The 20,159-nt window shown below is 55.9% G+C and overlaps 1 protein-coding gene across 1 annotated transcript in view; it reads right to left on the bottom strand.

Annotated features, from left to right (window-relative positions):
- Nucleotides 1-610: 610 nt before the first annotated feature.
- Lrfn2 (leucine rich repeat and fibronectin type III domain containing 2) overlaps nt 611-20,159 on the bottom strand; it is a 35,644-nt gene continuing 16,095 nt past the window's right edge. The window contains exon 2 of the mRNA XM_077109560.1: nt 611-1,577. Coding sequence (XP_076965675.1) covers nt 611-1,577 — 967 coding nt within the window. The remainder of the gene's footprint in view (nt 1,578-20,159) is intronic.

The following is a 20,159-nucleotide window of genomic DNA, read 5'->3' as shown; positions in this document are numbered from 1 at the left end:
AGCAAAGGACACTGGATCACTATCGGCCACTCCTGCCTACCAGAGCAGGGCGTGGGGTGGCTGCGGGTAATGAGGGCTCTGGGCAGGGAACTCCACACTCATCCCCAAAACAAGACTGAGACCAGAGTCATCCCCACTCCTTGCCAACTGGCCATGGTCACCCACAACCAGGGAGGACTCTTTCTCGTGTAGAAGGAATTCTCTCGGTTATCTGTGTGAATGAAGAGGAGGAGTCTGGGAAATGGAAACATAAATTAGAAATAAAAACAGCACTGGACCCATGAGCGATCCAAAGCCGCTTGCTGGACGCTACATTTGTGATCAGAAAGACGGAGTCCCCGCCTCTCCAAACACTCAGGGCTCAGCGGACACTTGAGCGAGTCACATTCCCTGAGCACACCCTGCTGGGTGGTGGGGACGGGACGGGCCTGGGAAGGTGACATGGGGGGGGCGGGGGACTGGGGGGCAAGGGACGAGAGGCCTTGACCGGGAGACAGAACTGCCCCTGGATGTAAACATCACCATGGAAACTCCACAAGACTTGCCCGAAAGGTCCTTTGCCCTACTTCTCCCACTGCTGGAGGGTGGGAGGGAGGGTACCACCCGGGGGCTACACCGTGCTCTCCATCACCCACTCGGAGCTGCCGAAAGTCCCCCGGGCCCCCACAAGGTCACTCTCCTCAAATGGCAAGAGCATGCCATTGACGGAAAGGCTGCGCTTCGTCCAGATGTTTGAGACCCTCCGGGGAGGACTGTAGCCACCGGCGGCCACCCCTCCTGCAGCGGCAGCCACAGCTGCAAAGTCCCCCATGTCAAAGGAGTGGCTGCGTTTGGTCTTGCCCTCCAGGGGCAGAGGGAGCAGGCTCCTGGCTCGGGCGGCCGGGGGCCCTAGCAGTGGCTCTCGGTCTGAGTGTTGGGCCCTGGCTGATGTCCCGGACCCTCTCCCTGCTGGAGTCCTGGAGTCTAGCAGCTCTTCCTTCCTCTGACTCTTGAGGTCCAGGGAAGCAAAGGCCCCCATCAAGCGGTCAAGGTTGGGTTTGGGGCGGGTGGCAGGGGGTGGAAGTCTCCAGGGACCCCGTCCCAGCCCCGCAGCCTCCCCGCTGCCCAGTGAGCTGGAAGAGGAAGAGTCGCTGAAGCCCACCAGCTCGTTCCGCACCACCACCTTGGGCCGCGGCTGCAGGGCTGGCAGGGCTGGCCCGGCGGGCGCGCTGCCCGGAGGTGGAGGCTGGGCCCCATTGGTCTGCGAGTACACGTTGCTGACAGTGGCTGCTGCCATCTTGCTGGGGACGTCCTGATTGCAGATCTTGTAGCGCACCATGAGGATGACGATGAAGACCAGCAGCGTGGCCACGATGATGCCCCCGATGACCAGGATCATGGTGCCACCCAGGATCTGGCTGTGCATGGACTGGCACTGCGGGTAGTCAGCCTTGGTGAAGAACTGGGCGCAGCCCACGATGTTGGTGGCCGTGAGGGTCGTGGCCGTGTCATCCCACATGGCCAGCACGCACAGGTCGTAGCCTGTCCCCGACACCAGGTTGTTGACCACGAAGGCCTTGTTGGAGGCTGGGATCATCCTGGGGAGGGAGGCAGACACCGGGTAAGGGAGGGCGCAGTGCAAGGTCAAGGTGACCGGGACACAGAGAGCCCCACAGAACCAAAGAAAGAGCAACCGGGAGAGGAGGGACAGGAAAGGGGAGATGGGGCGAAGAGAGGAGGAGGAGGAGGACGGGGCAGGGGACAGGCAGGTGACAGGCATGGGCACAGAAAACAGTGGGAAAGCAAGAACATGAGGAGCGAGACCCAGGGAGGGGGAGCGGGAGAAAGGCCGTGGAAGGGGAAGCGTGGGGAGTTAGGGAAGGATATCAGAGTAGCGCAGCAGAGGAGGGCAGGAAGCCACCCAGAGGAAACAGGAAATGGATGGAGGAGGTGAGAGAAGCAGCAGAGGACAGTGCAGAGGGGACACACAGGGAGAGGCAGGGGGGACACCAGAGGCAGAGATTAAAGGAGCGAAGAAACAGGACTTAGACAAAGGGGCCCCCGCCACCCGCTCCCAGGCCTGCTGCCAACATCCCCCAGTCTCTGGGACGTGGGGGCTGGGGGAGTCTGGTCAGCCCTGTCCTGCTCCAGCCTGTCCTGTTCTCTGGGGTGCCTCAGGACCCCAGCACTGAGCCCTCTCTGGGTTCTGCCCTGGGCCACCAGCCCTGCCCCCACCTGCAGGGCTCTCTCCTGAGCCAGGAGGGCTGGTGGCTGCACTGGGGCCTGCTTCCCCAGGGAAGGGACGGCCACTCCCCACTCCAGGCCAAGCAGGTGGCCCCCCAACAGCTCTGGGGGAGTTTCTCAGTCAGGAGGACCCTGCTAGGGCCTCCACCTTCAGAACCGGCCCAATGGGGCAGCGGTCTCCCACACTGGGGTCCGTCCACTGCAGCCGAGCCCCTCCTACCTGGGCCTTCCAGACGTAAGCTTGGACGCAGGCCCTAATCGAGGGCCTGCTTCTGTTTCCAGGGGTGATGCCTGGATCACCCTGTAAATGCTCCTGCGGAAATCCCCCCTGGGCCTGAAGGAATGCCCTGCAGCCTCCCTGGTGGCCCCTCTTCTACCCCAACCCCTATTCCCTAGGACTTGAGAACGAGAAGGCTCCGTCCGCCCCTCCAGCCCTGAGACAGGCCACATGATTGAGATCTCAGCTGTGAAATACTGAGGCCTGAACACACCCACCTGAGAGATCAGGGCTGACAGGCAGATATTGACATCCCGTCAGTGCACGGCCCGGGAGGCTCTGCTGTACCCCCAGCTCCTGGGTCCTCTGCTGGGGAAGTCACACTGGGGGAAAGGCCCTCAAGCCCCTCTGCATCCCAGAGGGTTTGGGGCACAAGAAGCCAGAGGGGAGGAGAGGTGGATCTGTCTGAGTTCTACCTGGCACTGCCCTCCTGTGAAAGAATGCTTAGGGCTCTCATTTCACAGGAGGAACGGCTGAGACTCAGAGAGGGTAAGTGATTACCAGAGGTCACACAGCTGGGACTGCTGGGATGAGGCAGTTTGGGGACTTTGACTTTAGCTTCTAGGTCCACAGTCTGGGCTTGTGATAGATACGGGGATGCATTTCTCCATTTCAAGTCCTGTAGGGCCCATTGCAGCTCACGCTCCACCCATAGGATCCCTGGCCCCCCAGACAGAGCTCAAGGATCCCTATGTGACCCGTGTTCCTGGGGACACTGGCAATCCCCAAGCCCAGTTCCTCCTTCCTGAGGCTATAGATGCAACTTGGCGAGGCGGGAGCTGGGCACACCCAGAGTGGTGACAGTGGTAAGAGCAACTAGCAGCTAGCAAGTGAGTGCCAGGCTCTCGTAGTGCCCTGTGCCCGTCAGCTCGGCTCTCCAGAAGCTCTCTGGGTGGCCGCTGCCATGATGCTCCTTCTGCCGTGGAACAGAGCCGGGATGCAGAGCCCAGCGGCCCAGCTGCCATCACTGGGAATCCCTGCCCTCCACCACCTGGAGGGCTCGGGTGACTTGAAAAAGCAGAGCCACCGGAGGAGGGGGGCTTGCTGAGTCCTGGACACCTGCAGCCACACGGCTGTCCCCATCACTCCTGCATCTGACACTCCCAACCACCCAGCACAGGACCTGCCTCGAGACCCCTGAGGTGATCTCCATGTGCACCCACCTCCTGGGAGGCAGGCGCTGCTACTATTGCTGTCATTACTAAAATGACAGTGAAGTAAGAGTGGCTCCCAGGCCTTGCCTTGGGCCAGCTCCATCCTCAGCTCTTCAGGGAGCATGAATACTCGCATAATCCTCCCAGCAATTGTCCAGAGGTAGTTACCACGAAGGCATCTCCACTTTATAGACAAAAAAACTGCGGCACAGAAAGGTTATACTACCTGCCTGAGGGTACCCAGCCATGGCCTGGGGCCCCAAACCGGGCAGTCTGACTCCATGGCCACCACTCCTCTCAGACACTGCTCATCTTCCTGCCGTCCCTGGGTGACTTTGGAGCCCTGCCTGCTTCCCAAATAAGGGAAATCATAATGGAATGAAAGCCTTTTGGACCAAGCTGCTCATGGAGGTGCCATTGGGTGAAGCTGGTTCTTGGCAGGCTGCTGGCACCTGGGTTGCAAGGTCAGCCTGGGAAAGCCCCCATGGTATCTGGCCCAGCAACGAGGCAGGAGGAATAATCCTGCTTCCCCAGGCCAGGACCAAGAGCCAGGGGACAGCTCCTGGATCCTCTGCCCCTGTGGGGTGTGTGTGTGTGTGTGTGTGTTGTACAGGTGTGGCATGTATCTGGTGTATGGGTGTATGTATGTGGTGTGTGTGGGTCTGGGGTGTGTGTGTGTGTGTGTTGTACAGGTGTGGCATGTATCTGGTGTATGGGTGTATGTATGTGGTGTGTGTGGGTCTGGGGTGTGTGTGTGTGTGTGTGTGTGTGTGTGTGGTGTACAGGTGTGGCATGTATCTGGTGTATGGGTGTATGTATGTGGTGTGTGTGGGTCTGGGGGGTGTGTGTGTGTGTGTGTGTGTTGTACAGGTGTGGCATGTATCTGGTGTATGGGTGTATGCATGTGGGGTGTGTGGGTCTGGGGTGTGTGTGTGTGTGTGTTGTACAGGTGTGGCATGTATCTGGTGTATGGGTGTACGTATGTGGTGTGTGTGGGTCTGGGGTGTGTGTGTGTGTGTGTGTGTGTGTGTGTGGTGTACAGGTGTGGCATGTATCTGGTGTATGGGTGTATGTATGTGGTGTGTGTGGGTCTGGGGTGTGTGTGTGTGTGTGTGTGTTGTACAGGTGTGGCATGTATCTGGTGTATGGGTGTATGCATGTGGGGTGTGTGGGTCTGGGGTGTGTGTGTGTGTGTGTTGTACAGGTGTGGCATGTATCTGGTGTATGGGTGTATGCATGTGGGGTGTGTGGGTCTGGGGTGTGTGTGTGTGTGTTGTACAGGTGTGGCATGTATCTGGTGTATGGGTGTATGCATGTGGTGTGTGTGGGTCTGGGGTGTGTGTGTGTGTGTGTGTGTGTGGTGTACAGGTGTGGCATGTATCTGGTGTATGGGTGTATGTATGTGGTGTGTGTGGGTCTGGGGTGTGTGTGTGTGTGTGTGTGTGTGTGGTGTACAGGAGTGGCATGTATCTGGTGTATGGGTGTATGCATGTGGTGTGTGTGGGTCTGGGGTGTGTGTGTGTGGTGTACAGGTGTGGCATGTATCTATGTATCTGGTGTGTGGGTGTATGTATGTGGTGTGTGTGTGTGTGTGTTGTACAGGTGTGGCATGTATCTGGTGTATGGGTGTACGTATGTGGTGTGTGTGGGTCTGGTGTGTGTGTGTGTGTGTGTGTGTGTGTGCACGCCCATGCTTCTGGGCAGCAGATGTCAAGGAGAGCCAGAGCAGCTGACTCAGCATGCCCCAGTGGGCAAGGTCAAGTTCATCTCTGCTGCACCAATAACCAGGACTTGCAGAGCCCTTACCTCAGGCTGGGAAGTTCCCATGCATATCGCATTTAAGCTCCTGCAAACCCCTGAGGACGTTAGCATCATTCTGATTCAGAGGAAGAGGAGGCCGAAGAGTTTGCACTCTTCCCTGGGGGCATGATGGAGCGGAGACCAGATGGGCTCCACTGGGATCCCACCCTTCTTCATCTGAAGCCAGGCCGCTCATGGATCCAGGTAGCAAAGACAAGCCACATGAAAAAGTCACATAGAATGGCCACTCTTCAAATTCTAGTGACAGAAATGGAATTCCCTTGCCACCCCGTGCTCTGTACACCCCATCACACCCCCAACAGAGCCATCTGCTGACCCTGGCTGCATTGGGGACCTGGACTCCGCCTCATGCCCACCTGTCCCTCCCTGGGGGGTAGTTCTACCACCTGAAGGCCCCCTGCCTCATGATGTCTCGCGCAGGCCCTGCCTGGGCCTCTCCACTTCTGGTCTGGACAGAGGCACAGCCGCCACACAGATGTTCTGCATCGGGTACGCTCCTCAGAAGTCCCCTCAGCCCCACCATCTCCAGAGTGATCCACCCAAGTCATGGCTGTGACTGTGTCCCTTGCCACTGACGTGCTGGTCAAGGGCGAGCCATGACCTACGGTCGCAGCCGCAGCCTGACACCACCTCCTTGTCGTCCCTCCTACACGACCTCCAACTTTGCTTACTTAGGCAGGAAAACATCCCAGAATCAGTGGGGGCCTGTCGGGCTGAGGGCTCAGTGGCAGAGGGATAATAACTGAGGGCATTTACGAAAGGACCCGTTGCCAGGAGGTGGGTAGGGCATGGGGGACCACAAGGGAACAGGCAATAACCCAAGGCTATTGTCACCTAGCTGTCACCCCCTGCTGTCCCAGGAAAGACAGAGAATCACAGAGGTGGGTCTTGCTCATAGGATGGCCCACCAAAGAATCCTGTCCTTGAACTGTTTGTTCCTGCTCCATGATCAGCTGCCCAGAAATTGAGAGTAGGCCTTACAGTTGTGAGCAACTTGGCATGGGCTGTCACATCCAAGCGCATGATGGTATTTTCTGATTTCTGTTACATAATTACAAAAGCATTCAGACAGGGAAGAAACAGAGCTGGTCCTTTTGGAGGAATCTGAGAAGCAGCAAAGGAGCACAGTTCCTTAGCCTCAGCCCTCAGGACCCCTGGCCTGGCTAAGTCCTGGCCGGGCCTTTGCCCTCTGTACTGCAGGATGTGTGCAGCAGCCTGGCCTCCAGGACTTGCAGTCCAGAACACACCCCCAGCTCTACAAACCAAAAATGTCTCCAAGCATTATTGAATGGTCTCTTGGGTCAAAATCACCCCTCATTGAGACACAATGGCCTACAGGATTGGGGTGATGGCGCTTCCAGGATCACTTCCTGGGGTGGGGACCAGACAAACAAGTAGCCCAACCTCCCTCTTCCCAGCCCAACCTTCTGGGGCTCTTCTCCATGGCAGAAGCCCACTGAAGGCAGAGCCCCTTGGTCACAGTGGTCAGCCTTCCACCAGAGCAAGGTGCCGGAGGGGAGAGTGCACTTGGGGTCAATGACATTAACTGAATAGCCAGAGGTCTCCGCCCTGTCTATGAAAACCACATTCCTGAAACCCTGATGCATTTCCCTCCATCACATAAACTGGCGACGTCTCTGTTAGCAGAAAATATGAATTGCTATTTTAAGTTAAGTTGCTCCAACGTGTTAAATTTAATTAAGCTCACACACTCTAAAACACAATTTGAAATTGCAATCCCGGCGCCTACCCAGGAAAACAAAGCAGGCCTAAATGGCTGTTTCTGAGTCAGTCTCTTCCTCTCCCTCTCTACCCCCCACCCCCACTCCCTCCCTGTGTTTTTATTCATTTGGCATTTGTTCATTCAGCTGAACACTATCCAACAATCTTCAGCTGACCCCAGAAGTTTAAGAAGAATTCACAGGCAAGAGCGGCCTAGTCATCCTGCTGTTTTCTCTCAAATTTGCTTTCCCTCTTTCCCTGGCCCCCTCCCTAACCTCTGCATGGCAGGGAACTACATTTCCCATGCTCCCTTGCTCTTCCCAGGTTCCTGTGCCCTGGGTCTGCCAGGTCCAGCTGGGGGCCAGTGCAGGCTAGAGGGTGGGAAGAGGGAGAAGCTGCTGTGACACAGTCTCTCTTCCTCTTCTTTTTCCAGTGCTTTCTCTCTGACAGCCTGAGTCCCCTCTGGAGGCTGGCTCCTGGTTCCAGCTCCTTCCAGAGAGATCTGGATCCCTGTCCTGCTGACACCCCCTCATTATGCACTTCCAGCCTGGGATGGGGCGGGGCGGTCACTTCTTGCCGAGGCTCATCTGTAGTGCTCCCTGTCTCCTGGGTGACCCCCAGCCACTCCATCATCCGCACAAGTCCTTGCTCGGAAATTTCTTTGGAAAGACTCGCGGGGCTCTTTCCCCCTCTCTGACCGAATTCTGAGTGACACAGGAGGTAGCTTTGTCGGGATGCCAACATCCCATTCACACCATCTTTTCCTCGTAGGTGGGATTAGACTAGCATTCCTCCACGCCAGCAGCTCACATCTTGGCTCTGCCTGGTGGGACTCCAACTGGGGCGTCCCTCACACTCCCCAGGTCTCCCTGCACTGGGGCCGCCAGGTCCAGTGCACTAGCGCAGGCACGGGTTGGTCCCCTTGCATGCAGGGGTCCCTCTCCCCGGAAAGGCCATCTCCTTCTCCACCCCGGTCCTCACCCTCTGAGGCTGACCCCAGCCAGAGCACGTCCTGCTGCCTCTCCTCAGCCCTCCGCGCCTTCCCCCAGGGCCCTTCTCCCTGGTTCATGCCGCCACCCGCTCGAGGACCAGGTTGTGTCCTGTCCCTCTTTGTACCTCTGGACTCGGGGTCTGGGTTGCTCTTTGGGGGATGTGTGCTTGGTTAGGTGCTGAGGGCGGAGTCCCTTTGTGCATGGGGAGGGGCTTATTGAGACTCACTGGGGACTAGTGCTAGGCTCTCAGATACCGCTGGCCTGTGACCTTTCTGCAGAGGGTCTTCTGTGTCCTTCAGGCTCACTGCGTGGGCTCCTGAAGGCTATTCATGGATGTGCATGTATGGGTTTGGGATGCATGAGTACAGGGTATAGGTGAGTGTGTGTGTGTGTGTGAGTGTGTGTAGAGAGTGGAGGTGTTTACTCCTGGATCGTTTGTAAGGGTCTGGTCCCAGGCAACATTAGCCACTGTTCGGCCCCTCTTCTACCCAGGCCTAGCCCTAGACTCCCACATTCCCTGACACTGGGAGGGGTCACCCTATGTGACCTCCCAGAGACATCTGCAAGCTGGTCCTGCTCTTTCTTAGCAGCACAGTTTATCCCCAGAATACACCTCTGGGGCCTCAGGGCCCAGGATTGGGAGTGGGAACAGGAATGGGGGGGATTCTGAGTTTCCCCCTGGGCCTCATGGTGAAGCATAAATGACCACCACCAGCCACTCTCCCCTCTTGGGGCCCCTCTAGACTTCTTCCCCAGCCTCCCTTGCAGCTAGGGATGTCTGAGGACAGTACATTCTGGCAAATGGAGTGGGGGACACAGTGGGTGACCAGCTTTCTAAGAGCTGGAGAGCCTCCCCCACATGCTCCTTCCTTTTACCCCTGGACCTTGAGGTAACCTGGCCTTGATAAGCCCTGAGGGGAGCTGCAGACCCCCCTGAGCCTGCACGTGAGGAGGGTCTCCTGCCTGGCCTGGCAGGAGGCCAAGAAAGACATCAAATCCTGTTATGTTTGAGCTTCTCCATTTTTGCAGCAGCAATGAACAGCCCCCCCAGGAATGCAGACCCCAAGAGAAGACAGGTGGGGGGAGTTGCTGCCTATGTGCAGCTGTGTGCTTGGTGGGGGGGGCTGTGTAGGGTGCTTTTGTGTCAGGAGGAAATGGGTGCTGGTGTCTACGTAAGAAAGCAGCTCCTTCTCTCCTGAAGTTGTCAAACACCCCTTTTATCTTCGGGGCTCCTCCTGCCCCATCCGCCTCAGCTCCCCCAGCACCTCCCCTTTGCAGAAGCTCTGCCCCCCCACACACTCCCCTCCATCAGCGATGCGCACAGCTGCCTGCTGAGCCCAGCACTAATTTGGAGAGGCCGCGTCAAGCTGCTCGCGCCCCTTCCCTGGCTCGGCATCCTCATTACCAGCCCTTCATGGACCCGCGGCCTGCCAACCTCTTCAGCCGCCTTCACATCTCCGACCGCAGGAAAGGGCCTCATTAAACCCAGACGAGAGGCCCTGACTTTGCAGCCTCTCCTTCCTCCACCGAGCCCCTAAGGGGCCTGCTGGCTTCCCTGCACAAACCCAAGGCAGGAGAGGAGATTGGATGCTCTATCTGCACACCCTGCATGGGGTACTTCCTGTGTGGCTGGCGCTTCCTGCAGGCAGGGTCTCATTCTGCAAACTGACTCTGATGCAGGAATGTTGCCCCACATTGCAGATGAAGAAATGGAGGCTGGGCAGATAGGCTGCCTGCACAGGCCTGCCAGGCCACCAAGCAAGACTTCCCTATGCAGTGTTACCCGCGAATCCTCCAATTCTGCAGCCTCAAAGTCAACCAGCCGTGGATTGGAAATATTTGAAGAAAAAAAAAAACTGTTTGTGTACAGACTCTTTTTCTTACCACTATGATTGCATCGTCTTAGGTGCTATGAATAATCTGGAGGTGACTTCAGAATACAGGAGGATGTGTGCAGGTTATATGCAAATACTATGCCAGTTCCATATAAGGGACCCGAACATCTGCGGATTTGGGTACCTGCCGGGGTCCTGGAACCAGTTCTCCTCAGACACTAAAGGATGACTGTACTGTTCTACTTAAATTGAACTAAGCAGAATGAGATTTTGGCAGGAAGCAAGTCTTTGAGTCAAGCCAACTGTTTGATGGCAATTATCAAAGAAAAAGACATGTTACCTTGCAGTAACAGGTAACGGTTACTAGCATCTACCATTTGTCAAACGCCGTTCTGAGTATTTTACATTATTAATTAATTTAATTTGTATAGCAGCCTGTGAGGGGGGTGTTATTATCATCCCCATTTTACAGAAGAGAAAATTGAGGCTCAGAGAGGTTATGAGATTTGCCCAAGTTCTTACAGAGTTTTGTGCTCAGCCAAGATGAAAACCCAGAACCCTTGTATTTTCTCAAACTATGTGGAAAGTACATTTAATTTTTGCTCCCCATTTTAGAGACAGTGATTAAATGAACTCCCTGAGGTCACACAGTCAATGGGGACAGAGATGGGATCTGGTGAGGGATGATGGTGGTCTCAGGGCTTCATGCCAGGGGGAGGTCTGAGGGAAGTAAAGAGCCACGTGGATACATGTGGGCACAGTTTGGGGGCAGAAGGAGCTGCCTGAAAAGGCTGTGCAAAGGCCCTGAGACAGGAACAGTGAGGAGGTAGCATGGCTGGAACAGAGATAGAAAGGGAGGGTGGTAGGGAATGAGGTCACCAAGGCAGTGGCCAGGAACCAGGTTCTAGAAGGTTTGCAAATTTGTTACTCTTGTGTTCCCTCTCGGAGGGGTTTCTGGGTGCCAGTGTTGAGAAGGATTCTGAGGTTGCATTCAAACTCTGTGGGACAGAGTGCTGTGCATCTGGCAGACCCCGTGCCCCATATTTGATGGTCCAGGAATTAGAGGAGTCAAAATTATCAGAATCACCAGTGCAAGGCGTGGAGTCCCCTCTGCTGGTGCCAAACACTGGCCTTGCCTGAGTGAGGACCGGAGGGGGTGCAGGGCTGCTCTTCAGAACGGGATGGTGGAGTGTGGGGGAGCCTCAGGGCCCCAAGGGTCAGGCCTTTTATCCACTTGCAAGCCAGGGCCCGGGATGAGGAGCTGGCTGTGACCCTGCTGACTGCCTTTGCCCCTCCTGAGAACACAGGACCCTCCCAAGTGCCCCTGCCTTGGTGGCTCCACCGGTCAGTGAGCCGAGGAGACGCTGCCTTCCATCATGGCTGAGATTCTGAGATGAAGCGCCCAGCGGAGGCCTCCAGCCTCAGGTGCCTCCAGAGGTTCCTTCCACAGCCCTGGGGACTGCAGGCAGAGTTAAAGGTCAAACCCCTGCCTCTGGGGGCCCTCCCTTGCTCCCCTCCCCCAGCTGCGTCTCCACAGCAGTCAGAGGGATACAGTTAGAACACAGGTCAGCCCTGTCCCTCCTCTGTTCAATGCCACCCCAGTGAAGCCCATCTCAGGTAACCCAGAGTCCTCCATGGTGCACAGGTCCCAGGTGATCTGCCTCTCACCTCATGGATTCCCTCTCCAAATACTCCCCCTGCTCACTCTGTAACCCTGGCTGCCTGCGGCTCCTCAGACCCACCCAGGGCTTCTTGCCTCAGGACCTTTGCACTGGCTGTGCTCTTTGCCTGTATGCTCTTCTTCCAGGTAGCTAGATGCTCACCTCCCTACCTTCTCCAAACTTCTGCTCTAATGTCTCCTCAGGGAGACCATCTCAATCATCCTATGTGAGCTTCCGCCCACCTCTACCCTGGCTCCCCCACGCCCTTTACTCTGTTCATTTTCCTCCATTGCACTTTGCCTGACAGACATTATCTCTCCCGCCCTGTGCTGACTGCTCAGTGTCTGTCTTTCTCTCCTTCCACAGGAATGTCAGCTCCCTGAGGTCAGAACTTTTCCTCTCTTTTGTGCCTGGATTTCCCCAGGGCCTAGAACAACACTTGGCACATAGTAAGCCCTCGACATCCTGAGGTGACTTAGTGTCCTCTGTGTCTTAGTGTCCTAGGAATCTCCGGTTTCTGTAAAATGGGGCGTTCTTCATCTCTGCCTTACAGGGTGGGGTGTCCTGAGGCTTCAGTCAATTACAATTCATGAAGAACCCAGGTCAGGGTCTGGCACAGAGGAAGGTCTGCGTGAGGATGAGCCACATATAGGAGTGGGCAATGCTTCACCCCACAACCCAGAGAGAGGCATCCCTGGTGCTGATTCATCAAGCTGGAAGCTGGAGATGGGCAGTGCCTGGTCCTGACTGAGCAGGCAGGGAGCCATCTTGAGTGTGGCACTTGCAGGGAGCCATCTTGGGTGTGGCACTTGCAGGGAGCCACCTTGAGTGTGGCGCTTGCACACTGACGGATGTGCCACTTGTTTTCAGCAGACACAAGGACAAAGCCCTGGCCACTACTGGAAATTAGGCCACAGTGATCTGAGACCCAGCAGGCTGTCTCTGCACCCATCTCCCCAGAGTAAGAGCTCACTTGGAGACAGGTGAACTGCCCCATCAGGAAGGCCCTGCCTTTGCTTCCTGGCTGGGGAACCAGGGCAGACCCTGCTGCCTGTGCCTGTGTGGCAGCTGCTGCTTCAGGGTGCTCCTTCATAGAGTGGAGAAAGCCAGGAGGTTGGGGACAGGTGCCAGTAATCACTACCAGGGCTCCAACCCCTGTGCCACCAGGGACCAGTGTGTGACCTTGGGCATGCCACTTAACCTCTCTGTAAAAGGGGCAGGTGATGGAGTCCCTCCCAGAGTTGCTGTGGGCTGAGATCTGGGGTCTGTCTAGGTGCAGCCCTGGGCCTCCTGGGCCCTTCCGTCCAGCACTGCCTTTGCTGGCTCTCAGCCAGCGCTGGCTTCTTTCTAGTTCTCCTGCTCATCTCCACTCAGACCACAGGAACAAGAGGGGCCCTGACAGTCACCGGATTCCTCAGTCCCTCAACATAGGCCCCTCTGGCTGCAGCACTCTGCTCCTGCACTTCCTGGGACCTGCCCCCTCCCAGTTCTGGGCAACGCCCAAGGCTCCATTCCGATGCTCAGCTCAGTGGGCTGTGTTCTGAAAGCCTGCTCCTCCCCTCCTCAGGGACCACCCCTCTGTCCCTAGTGCAACCCCAGGGGTCCACCTGGAAAGCTCCTATTTCTTTCTTTTACCCCTGGCTGACTTTCTCCAGTGGTGAGGCCACGCCACCCCACTTCTCCAGAATTAGCATCCCCTCCTCCCCAGCAACTGCCAGGCACAGTTCCCAGTGCTTCTTAGCCGCTCCCCTCCCATCAAGTGATTTGTCTTTGGACCCACATTCTCCCCATCAGATGTCACGCTTCTCAGGGCCACTCTGAATTCCCGGGAGCTGCATCCATGGGTGGCCCACACCGAGCCATCGGTGAAACCCCCGGGGCTGCTCCTGAGACTCCTTTCTCTCTCTGTTCTCTTAGAGCAGTGCTCCGTCGCCATGGGCTGAGCCCACCAGGGCCAGCCCCCTTATCCCATGCAAGGCCTCTGTCTGTCTGTCTCTCCTTTCTCTGTCTCTCTTCATCCAGGTCTTCACAGATGTGGGACTTCCCTCTGGATTTATTCGTCCTCAACCTCCACCCACACAGGGACTGGTTTAGTGTATCTTAGAGGAAAGACTGTGGATTTTGGAATCAGACAGAAACTTCTTCAAAGACCAGACTTGCCTCTGCCCAGCTGACTCCAGATCATTTTCCCTCTCAATTTGAAATGGGATAGCAAAGCCAACCCTCTGCGAGAAATTACGAGCAATGGGGATAAGCACACCTGTCCCTTCCCCGGGGCCTTTCAGGGCCACAGCAATGATGGCTACGATGACAATAGTTGCCATTCGTCTCCTGGAGGAGCTGAGAAGAGTTTGCTCAACAAGTCATCGTTTGCAGAAAAACGCAGAAGGTGTCAGATCAATTACACCTCGTCACAAACAGAACGGTGGGAGCCGAAGATTCCCCACCAGCTGTGTCCAGGATGCGCTAGGACAACCAGCTGGCGCCGAGTCAGCACCACCCAACACGGAAGCGGATGGCACGATTCACCTCCACCCGCAGACCCGTGATTTCACGGGGCAACACCCAGGGGCAAAGCCAGAGCCAGCATCCTTCAGAATGCCACCACAGTGCTCTCTTCAGCACACATAGACTAAAAACTGGAACCTTACAGAGGAGACAAGTGTGACCCCTGTAAGAGGTGACATGCTCGTCTGTGAAACTGTCACCATTTTTTGGTAAAATTCTGATACATGCTACAACCGGGATGAACCTGGAAGACATTGGGTGAAATGGAGAGACACAGTACACAAAGAACTTAGCATGGACGCACTCATAGAGACAGAGGGCAGGAGGGTGGCTAAGGGGCTGGTGGAGGGGGACGCCGTTGCTGTCTGAGGGTGCCCAGTCTCACACTGGGATGATGACTCCTAGAGACGGACGGAGGCGAAAGTTACACAACACGAATGAACTCGATGCCACCAAACTGTCACTTAAAAGTGGTTAAAATAGTCCCTGCTACACGCGTACATTTTGTACCTCTCTCTCTCTCTCTCTCTCTCTCTCTCTCTCTCTCTATATATATATATATATATATATATATATATATATATATATATATATAAAATGTTATCACAAAGCAAATTCCGCCAGGGGAGCAGGAAGAACAGGGGTTGCTGGGAATCTGTGTGTCGCTCCAGCAAGGCTGAGGACGCTCAGGTGGCCAGCAGCGCACACAGGGGCTGCTTAGTTCTGTTGCCCAGGCTGGCTGGCCCTGTCAGACCTGGGGCCACAGGTGGCATTGGAGAAGGTGCCCAGAGGGGAGAGTGGCCCCTGACTATCTGCTTGCTCTTCTCCATACTCACTGAGGGCTGAAGACTGGGGCAGTTTAAGGGCAGGACATGGCAGGAATCCAATGCCCAAGAGGAATTGCTGAAGATTAAAACCCAGTGACTCGCAGCACCTGGGCCTGAGTTCAAACCTTGCTCTGGCACTGACTAGCTGTGTGACCCTGGGCAGATTACCTGACCCCTCTGCCCAGGAAGACTACCCCTCCTTTATGGAAATACTGTGGGCATAAAGCCAGGTGTCTGAAGGTCAAGTTCAAATCCACCTCCGCCATCTGCCAGCTGAGTGACCTTGGACAAAGAGATGTTTCTCTCGTCTATCAAACAGGAAGGCCCACACTAGTACCTGCCCCTCAGGACTGCTGAGGAGCCCAAAGAGACGCATCCCTCCTGGGACAGGCTGCAGGTGGCAAAGCATGCACCAGTGTGAGCTGTCACTTTTATGTCCCGAGGATATTCGGTATGACAGCTTGGTGGAGAAACTGGCTGATGCTTTCTTGGGGCCTGACACGTGGCCTGCTGGTCATCCGGCTTGCAGAGCTGCTGCATCATCTGCCCACTGCCTGGGCCCCTGGAGAAATGCCCTTTCCACCAGTGGTCAGGTGGAGCCCACTCAGCACTTCCCTGGGCTGGTTCTGCTGATCCTCCCAGACACCACATCTGCAGCCAGCAGACAGGAGGGAGGAAAGGGAGGAGGCGTGGCTTCAGGAGGGAGGCCACTCTATCCAGACAACTGCAGCCTCTGACAGAGTCCAAACCCAGGAGCCCAAGGAAAGGAGGATGGGGACAGAGCTGTTCCCACCCACCAGGCACCCAGGTTCAGGCCAGGTACGGAGCCTCGAGCAGTAGCATTGTCATGAGCCCTGTGTGACCTGGGGAAAGACACTTCCCTTCTCTGTGCTTCCACACTCACTTCTGACATTCCAAGTTTCCACAAGAACATCACCAGAGGGGAAGAGGCTGGGGAAGGGCAGGTGGGGCACAGCCATAGAAGGACAGTGGGAAGGCAGGGACAGGTCCCTAACCCTGAATGCTCACATGATTTAGCACCAGAGGAACCTGGGCTCTGGGCTAAATCCTGACTCCACAGCTTCCCTCTATGTCTTTACCCTGTTCCTGGATTTTCCAGAAAGCATTAGTCTTCCTTTTTTAAATTTCTTTTTTGGTACCAGGGATTGAAACTGGGGTGCTTAACCTGGGGTGCTGAGCCATATCCCCAGCCCTTTTTATGTTTTATTTTGAGACAGAGTCTTGCTAAATTGCTTAGGTCCTTTCCCTAAGTTGCTGAGGCTGGTTTTGAACTCATGATCCTCCTGCCTCAGCCTCCTGAGTTGCTGACAGGCATGGGCCACCATGCCCAGTTAGTCTTCTTGTTTGTAAAAGCAGTTGCAATCATAACTGCAGTGGTCGGAGCATTACAATCAACGTATGCAGAGCGCCAACATCAAAAATAGCTTCATCACCCATGTATGCATATGGCAAATGCTTTTTTTCCCCTTTATCATCTATCAGTAGATGAATTAATTGATAACCTATCTAAATGTCCATCGTTTTTACAGACAACATTGGCACCACTGGCCCACCCTCTCAGCAGGAGCCCTCTGGTGGTGAAGGCGAGCCATGCGGGGCGGAGGGAGCCCGGGTCTGGTCCTGTGCTGGGGGAAGATGAGCCTCATCAGGCACCTGACTCCTTATCCAGGAGCGTGGAGGCGCCCCCCACCCCCCGCTGGGAGGCACACAGTCCTAGTTTTGACTGAGGGTAACTAAAAGCAGCAGTGTCATGACCCCATCCGCAGGTGGCTCCTATGGTATGAAGAACACAGACCAGAGCCACGCTCAGGCGTCATTGTCCTTGCATGAAGACGCGTGCAGGCCTGAGACCTTTAGTTTAGAAGTGGTCACGTGAGTGAATTACACATGAGAAAGTCGCAGACTTGCTTTCCACGAGGTGCAGGGTCTGAGGCCCCAGAACCTGGTGCTCTGTCCCCCTCTCCTGCTGTGGCTGGGCAGAGGGAAGGACGCTGGGGAGGAGTCGCCCTGCTCCTCTCTGGAACACTCACACCCACGCAGGAGGGTGGCAGTGGAGCCGGGTGTGGGGGGAGGAGAGCTGTGTGTATTGTCCAGTGTGTGCGTGTGTGCATGAGTGTGTGTGGTGTGTGTCCACTGGCCAGTGGGTAAGTGTGTTCACCGTTCAGTGTGGAAGCACCCCTGGGAGAGCAAGCTGAGGCGGGAAGAGGCTCTTGGTTCAGGCTGTGAGCATCTGTGAATGTGTCCCCAGGGATGAACCCTGACACAACGTCTTTCCAGGGGCCACCGTACCCTGCCCCCCCCCCTCCACTCTAGCCACCCTGGCCTCCTTGCAGGGTCCCGATGCTCTCCAGCCTTGGGGCTTCTCCCTGCTGCTCCCCTGCCTGAGATCCCTTCCCAGGGATTCCCGCCAGCTCACCCCCTCCAAGTCAGTCCCGGGTGGCCACCCTATTCAATGCTGTGATTTTCCCACCACCCAAGTCCCCTGGGCCCCTCCCCTGCTGTGCCGTTTCCTCCCTGCACCTCCATCCTAGCGTGCTCCCGGACGATGCTGTAACCCGGTCCCTCCAGGAAGAGGAGCCTCTCCCGTCGTCCTGCTTCCTCATGTGTCCCCAGCACTCGGAACAGAGCGTTTCTTTTATAGTGTATTTGCTTCATTTTTAACTTGGGGACGATGGCAGGAGCTCGCCACTTCCCAGACGGGTTTAATGAATGTGTAAGTGAAAGCGCTGAGAACGGAGCTTGGCACACAGCTCAATGGATGTGTTGGCACCGCAGCTTGGGGGTGAGGGGGGGATGAGCCTCCGTGGGGAGGATCCAGCCAGGCGGGAGGATGGGGTGGTGCTTAGGAAACACCCCTCCCCATTTCCCACCCCACCCCTACAATTCTTAGGAAAGAAACTCCCCGAATTCCCCAATTAATGGAACACATAGTTTGGGGCCCCTTTGGGTTAGGAGGTGTGTTATCAGTCAACTTGTCACCTATCTTGTTTTGTAAGTCAAGGTAAGAAGCAAGCACGCCTTCCCAGCCCTGGGCTGCCCTGGGTCCTCTGGGTGGTTAATGGAACATGATGGACAGCAATGTGGAAACGGAGCAGCTTGGACCCTGCAGGACCTGGAGCTCTGGCTGGGAGCAGGAGTCTGGACCCTCCGCCCAGCTTGTACCCCCATCAGTGCCCTCCTCCTCCGGAGCTCAGCTCTCCCTGGCATGGCGAGGGGTCGGAGTCAGACCATCTCTCAGGTAACTCCCAGAGAGTCATCCATCTAAAAAATGTCCACGGAGCACCTGTCACATGATAGGTGGAGCTGTCCTGGGCCCTTGGGTACAGCAGTCATCACAACCAACACAAGTCCTGGCCTGAGGGGGCTGGAGATGTGGGAAGGTGGAGGGAGAAGGCGCAGGGTACCATCTTTGTGCGTGAGTAACTCATTCCGTAGGTTAGAACTCGGGATGTGCCAGGGACAAATGAAGAGGTGTTTCAGCAGGTTAAGAGAGACAGGAAGCATCGGTGAGGGGGACAGGCTGAGCCCCACCCGGGTGTCAGGCTAAGCGGGACGGGAAGGTGACATTGGAGGTGAGGGACATTCTAGAGGTCTGTGAATTCCACTGACTCTCAGGACTGCTATGATCCAGAGTGAGTACCCTCTGGGGTCCCCCGGAGCCCCCACATCTTCTCTCCCTCCACCTCTGTGCATGCGGATGCCTGGTGGCCCAGCGGGTGACACGGTGGAAGACAGATCGGGCGAGTTCCCCGGAGTGGTGAGTGATTTACCACCGTCTTTACTCACACTCCCGTATTTCAGGCTCCCGTGGCTCTGATGGAATAAATATGACCTTTTATTCTTCACTTTGTTTAAGACTCAAGGTCAACAGCCCAGCTGTGATCTATGGGCTGCTTCCTCCATTGGACATCCTCCGCCGGGAGCCCCATGGCTGTCAGAGATTCATGGTGCCATCCTCCAGCCCCGCACGCCCTCAGGAGCTCTGGGGGATGCTGGCGCCTGCAGGGCAAAGGCCAAACCATAAATCTCCTCCCTCTCTCCCAGGCCCGCCCCATCACTGGGGTGGACCATGACCCGATTCATCTGAGCCTGGGAGACGGCGGCAACCGGGAGGGGCAGCCATGGTCCAAATGGCACGTTATAAATGAGAACTCTCAAGGGCATGGCCAAGCCGGGCACGGTGGCCCACGCCTGTAATCCAGAGGCTCAGGAGGCAGAGGCAGGGGAATCGTGAGTGAGTTCAAAGCCAGCCTCAGCAACTTTGCGAGACTCTGCTCAAAATAATATATTTAAAAAAGAGGCAGGGGTTGTAGCTCAGTAGTAAAGCGCCCCTGGGTTCATAAAAAAAAAAAAAAAAAAAAAAAAAAAAAAGCCAGCCTGACTCAGATGGATTCCTCCAGGCTCTCTATGTACCCTAGACCTCCTTTTTCCAATCCAAGACTTTGTCAGGCATCACCAGTACTGTCTGGAAGTTCTTCCACGTGTCTAACTTAGAATCTTCCTGAAGCACCCACCTGTCTCTGTATCTGTGGATGGATGGGGTGGGTTGGTCTGGTGCATACATCACTTGTTTCCTCATGGTGACTCTGAGTGACAAAAGGCTGATGATTTGGAGGTTGTTAGTAGAGAAGGCGACAGTGTGAAAGGAAATGGAGTCACTAGTTTCTAGTTTAAATACATCACCTGTGACCCCAAGACAACTTATTCCTCACCATCCTATCAAGATCTGGAAGGAAGAAGAGTGGCCAAGTGCTCCTTAGAGCATGATAGGCCCGGATTCAAATTCTGAACCTGCCACTTCCTGGCTGGGAGACCTCAGGCAGCTTACCCACTCTGGTCCCAGAGAGTCCAACCAGTAAAGCAGGCGTAATAGCTACTCCCGGGAAGCTGTGAAGATGCTGGGGCAGTGGGAGGACTCAGCAGGCACTCAGAGGGGTGCTGGAGGCTGCCCCCAAGGCCTGGAGCCAGCTGGGTGCGAATCCCAGCTGAGACTTTGCAAAACTTCTTAACCAAATTGTGCCCCGGAAAATTGTGCTCCCTGCAAAGTGAAGCTGATCTCAGGCCCTTCTTGGTCGGGATGTTGAATGAACTAAATGAGCTGATCAGCGGCGGTAACAG

The sequence above is a fragment of the Callospermophilus lateralis genome, chromosome 6, assembly GCF_048772815.1.
Source record: "Callospermophilus lateralis isolate mCalLat2 chromosome 6, mCalLat2.hap1, whole genome shotgun sequence".
NCBI classification, from domain to species: Eukaryota; Metazoa; Chordata; class Mammalia; order Rodentia; family Sciuridae; genus Callospermophilus; species Callospermophilus lateralis.
This window is presented reverse-complemented; position numbering and strand designations above follow the sequence as displayed.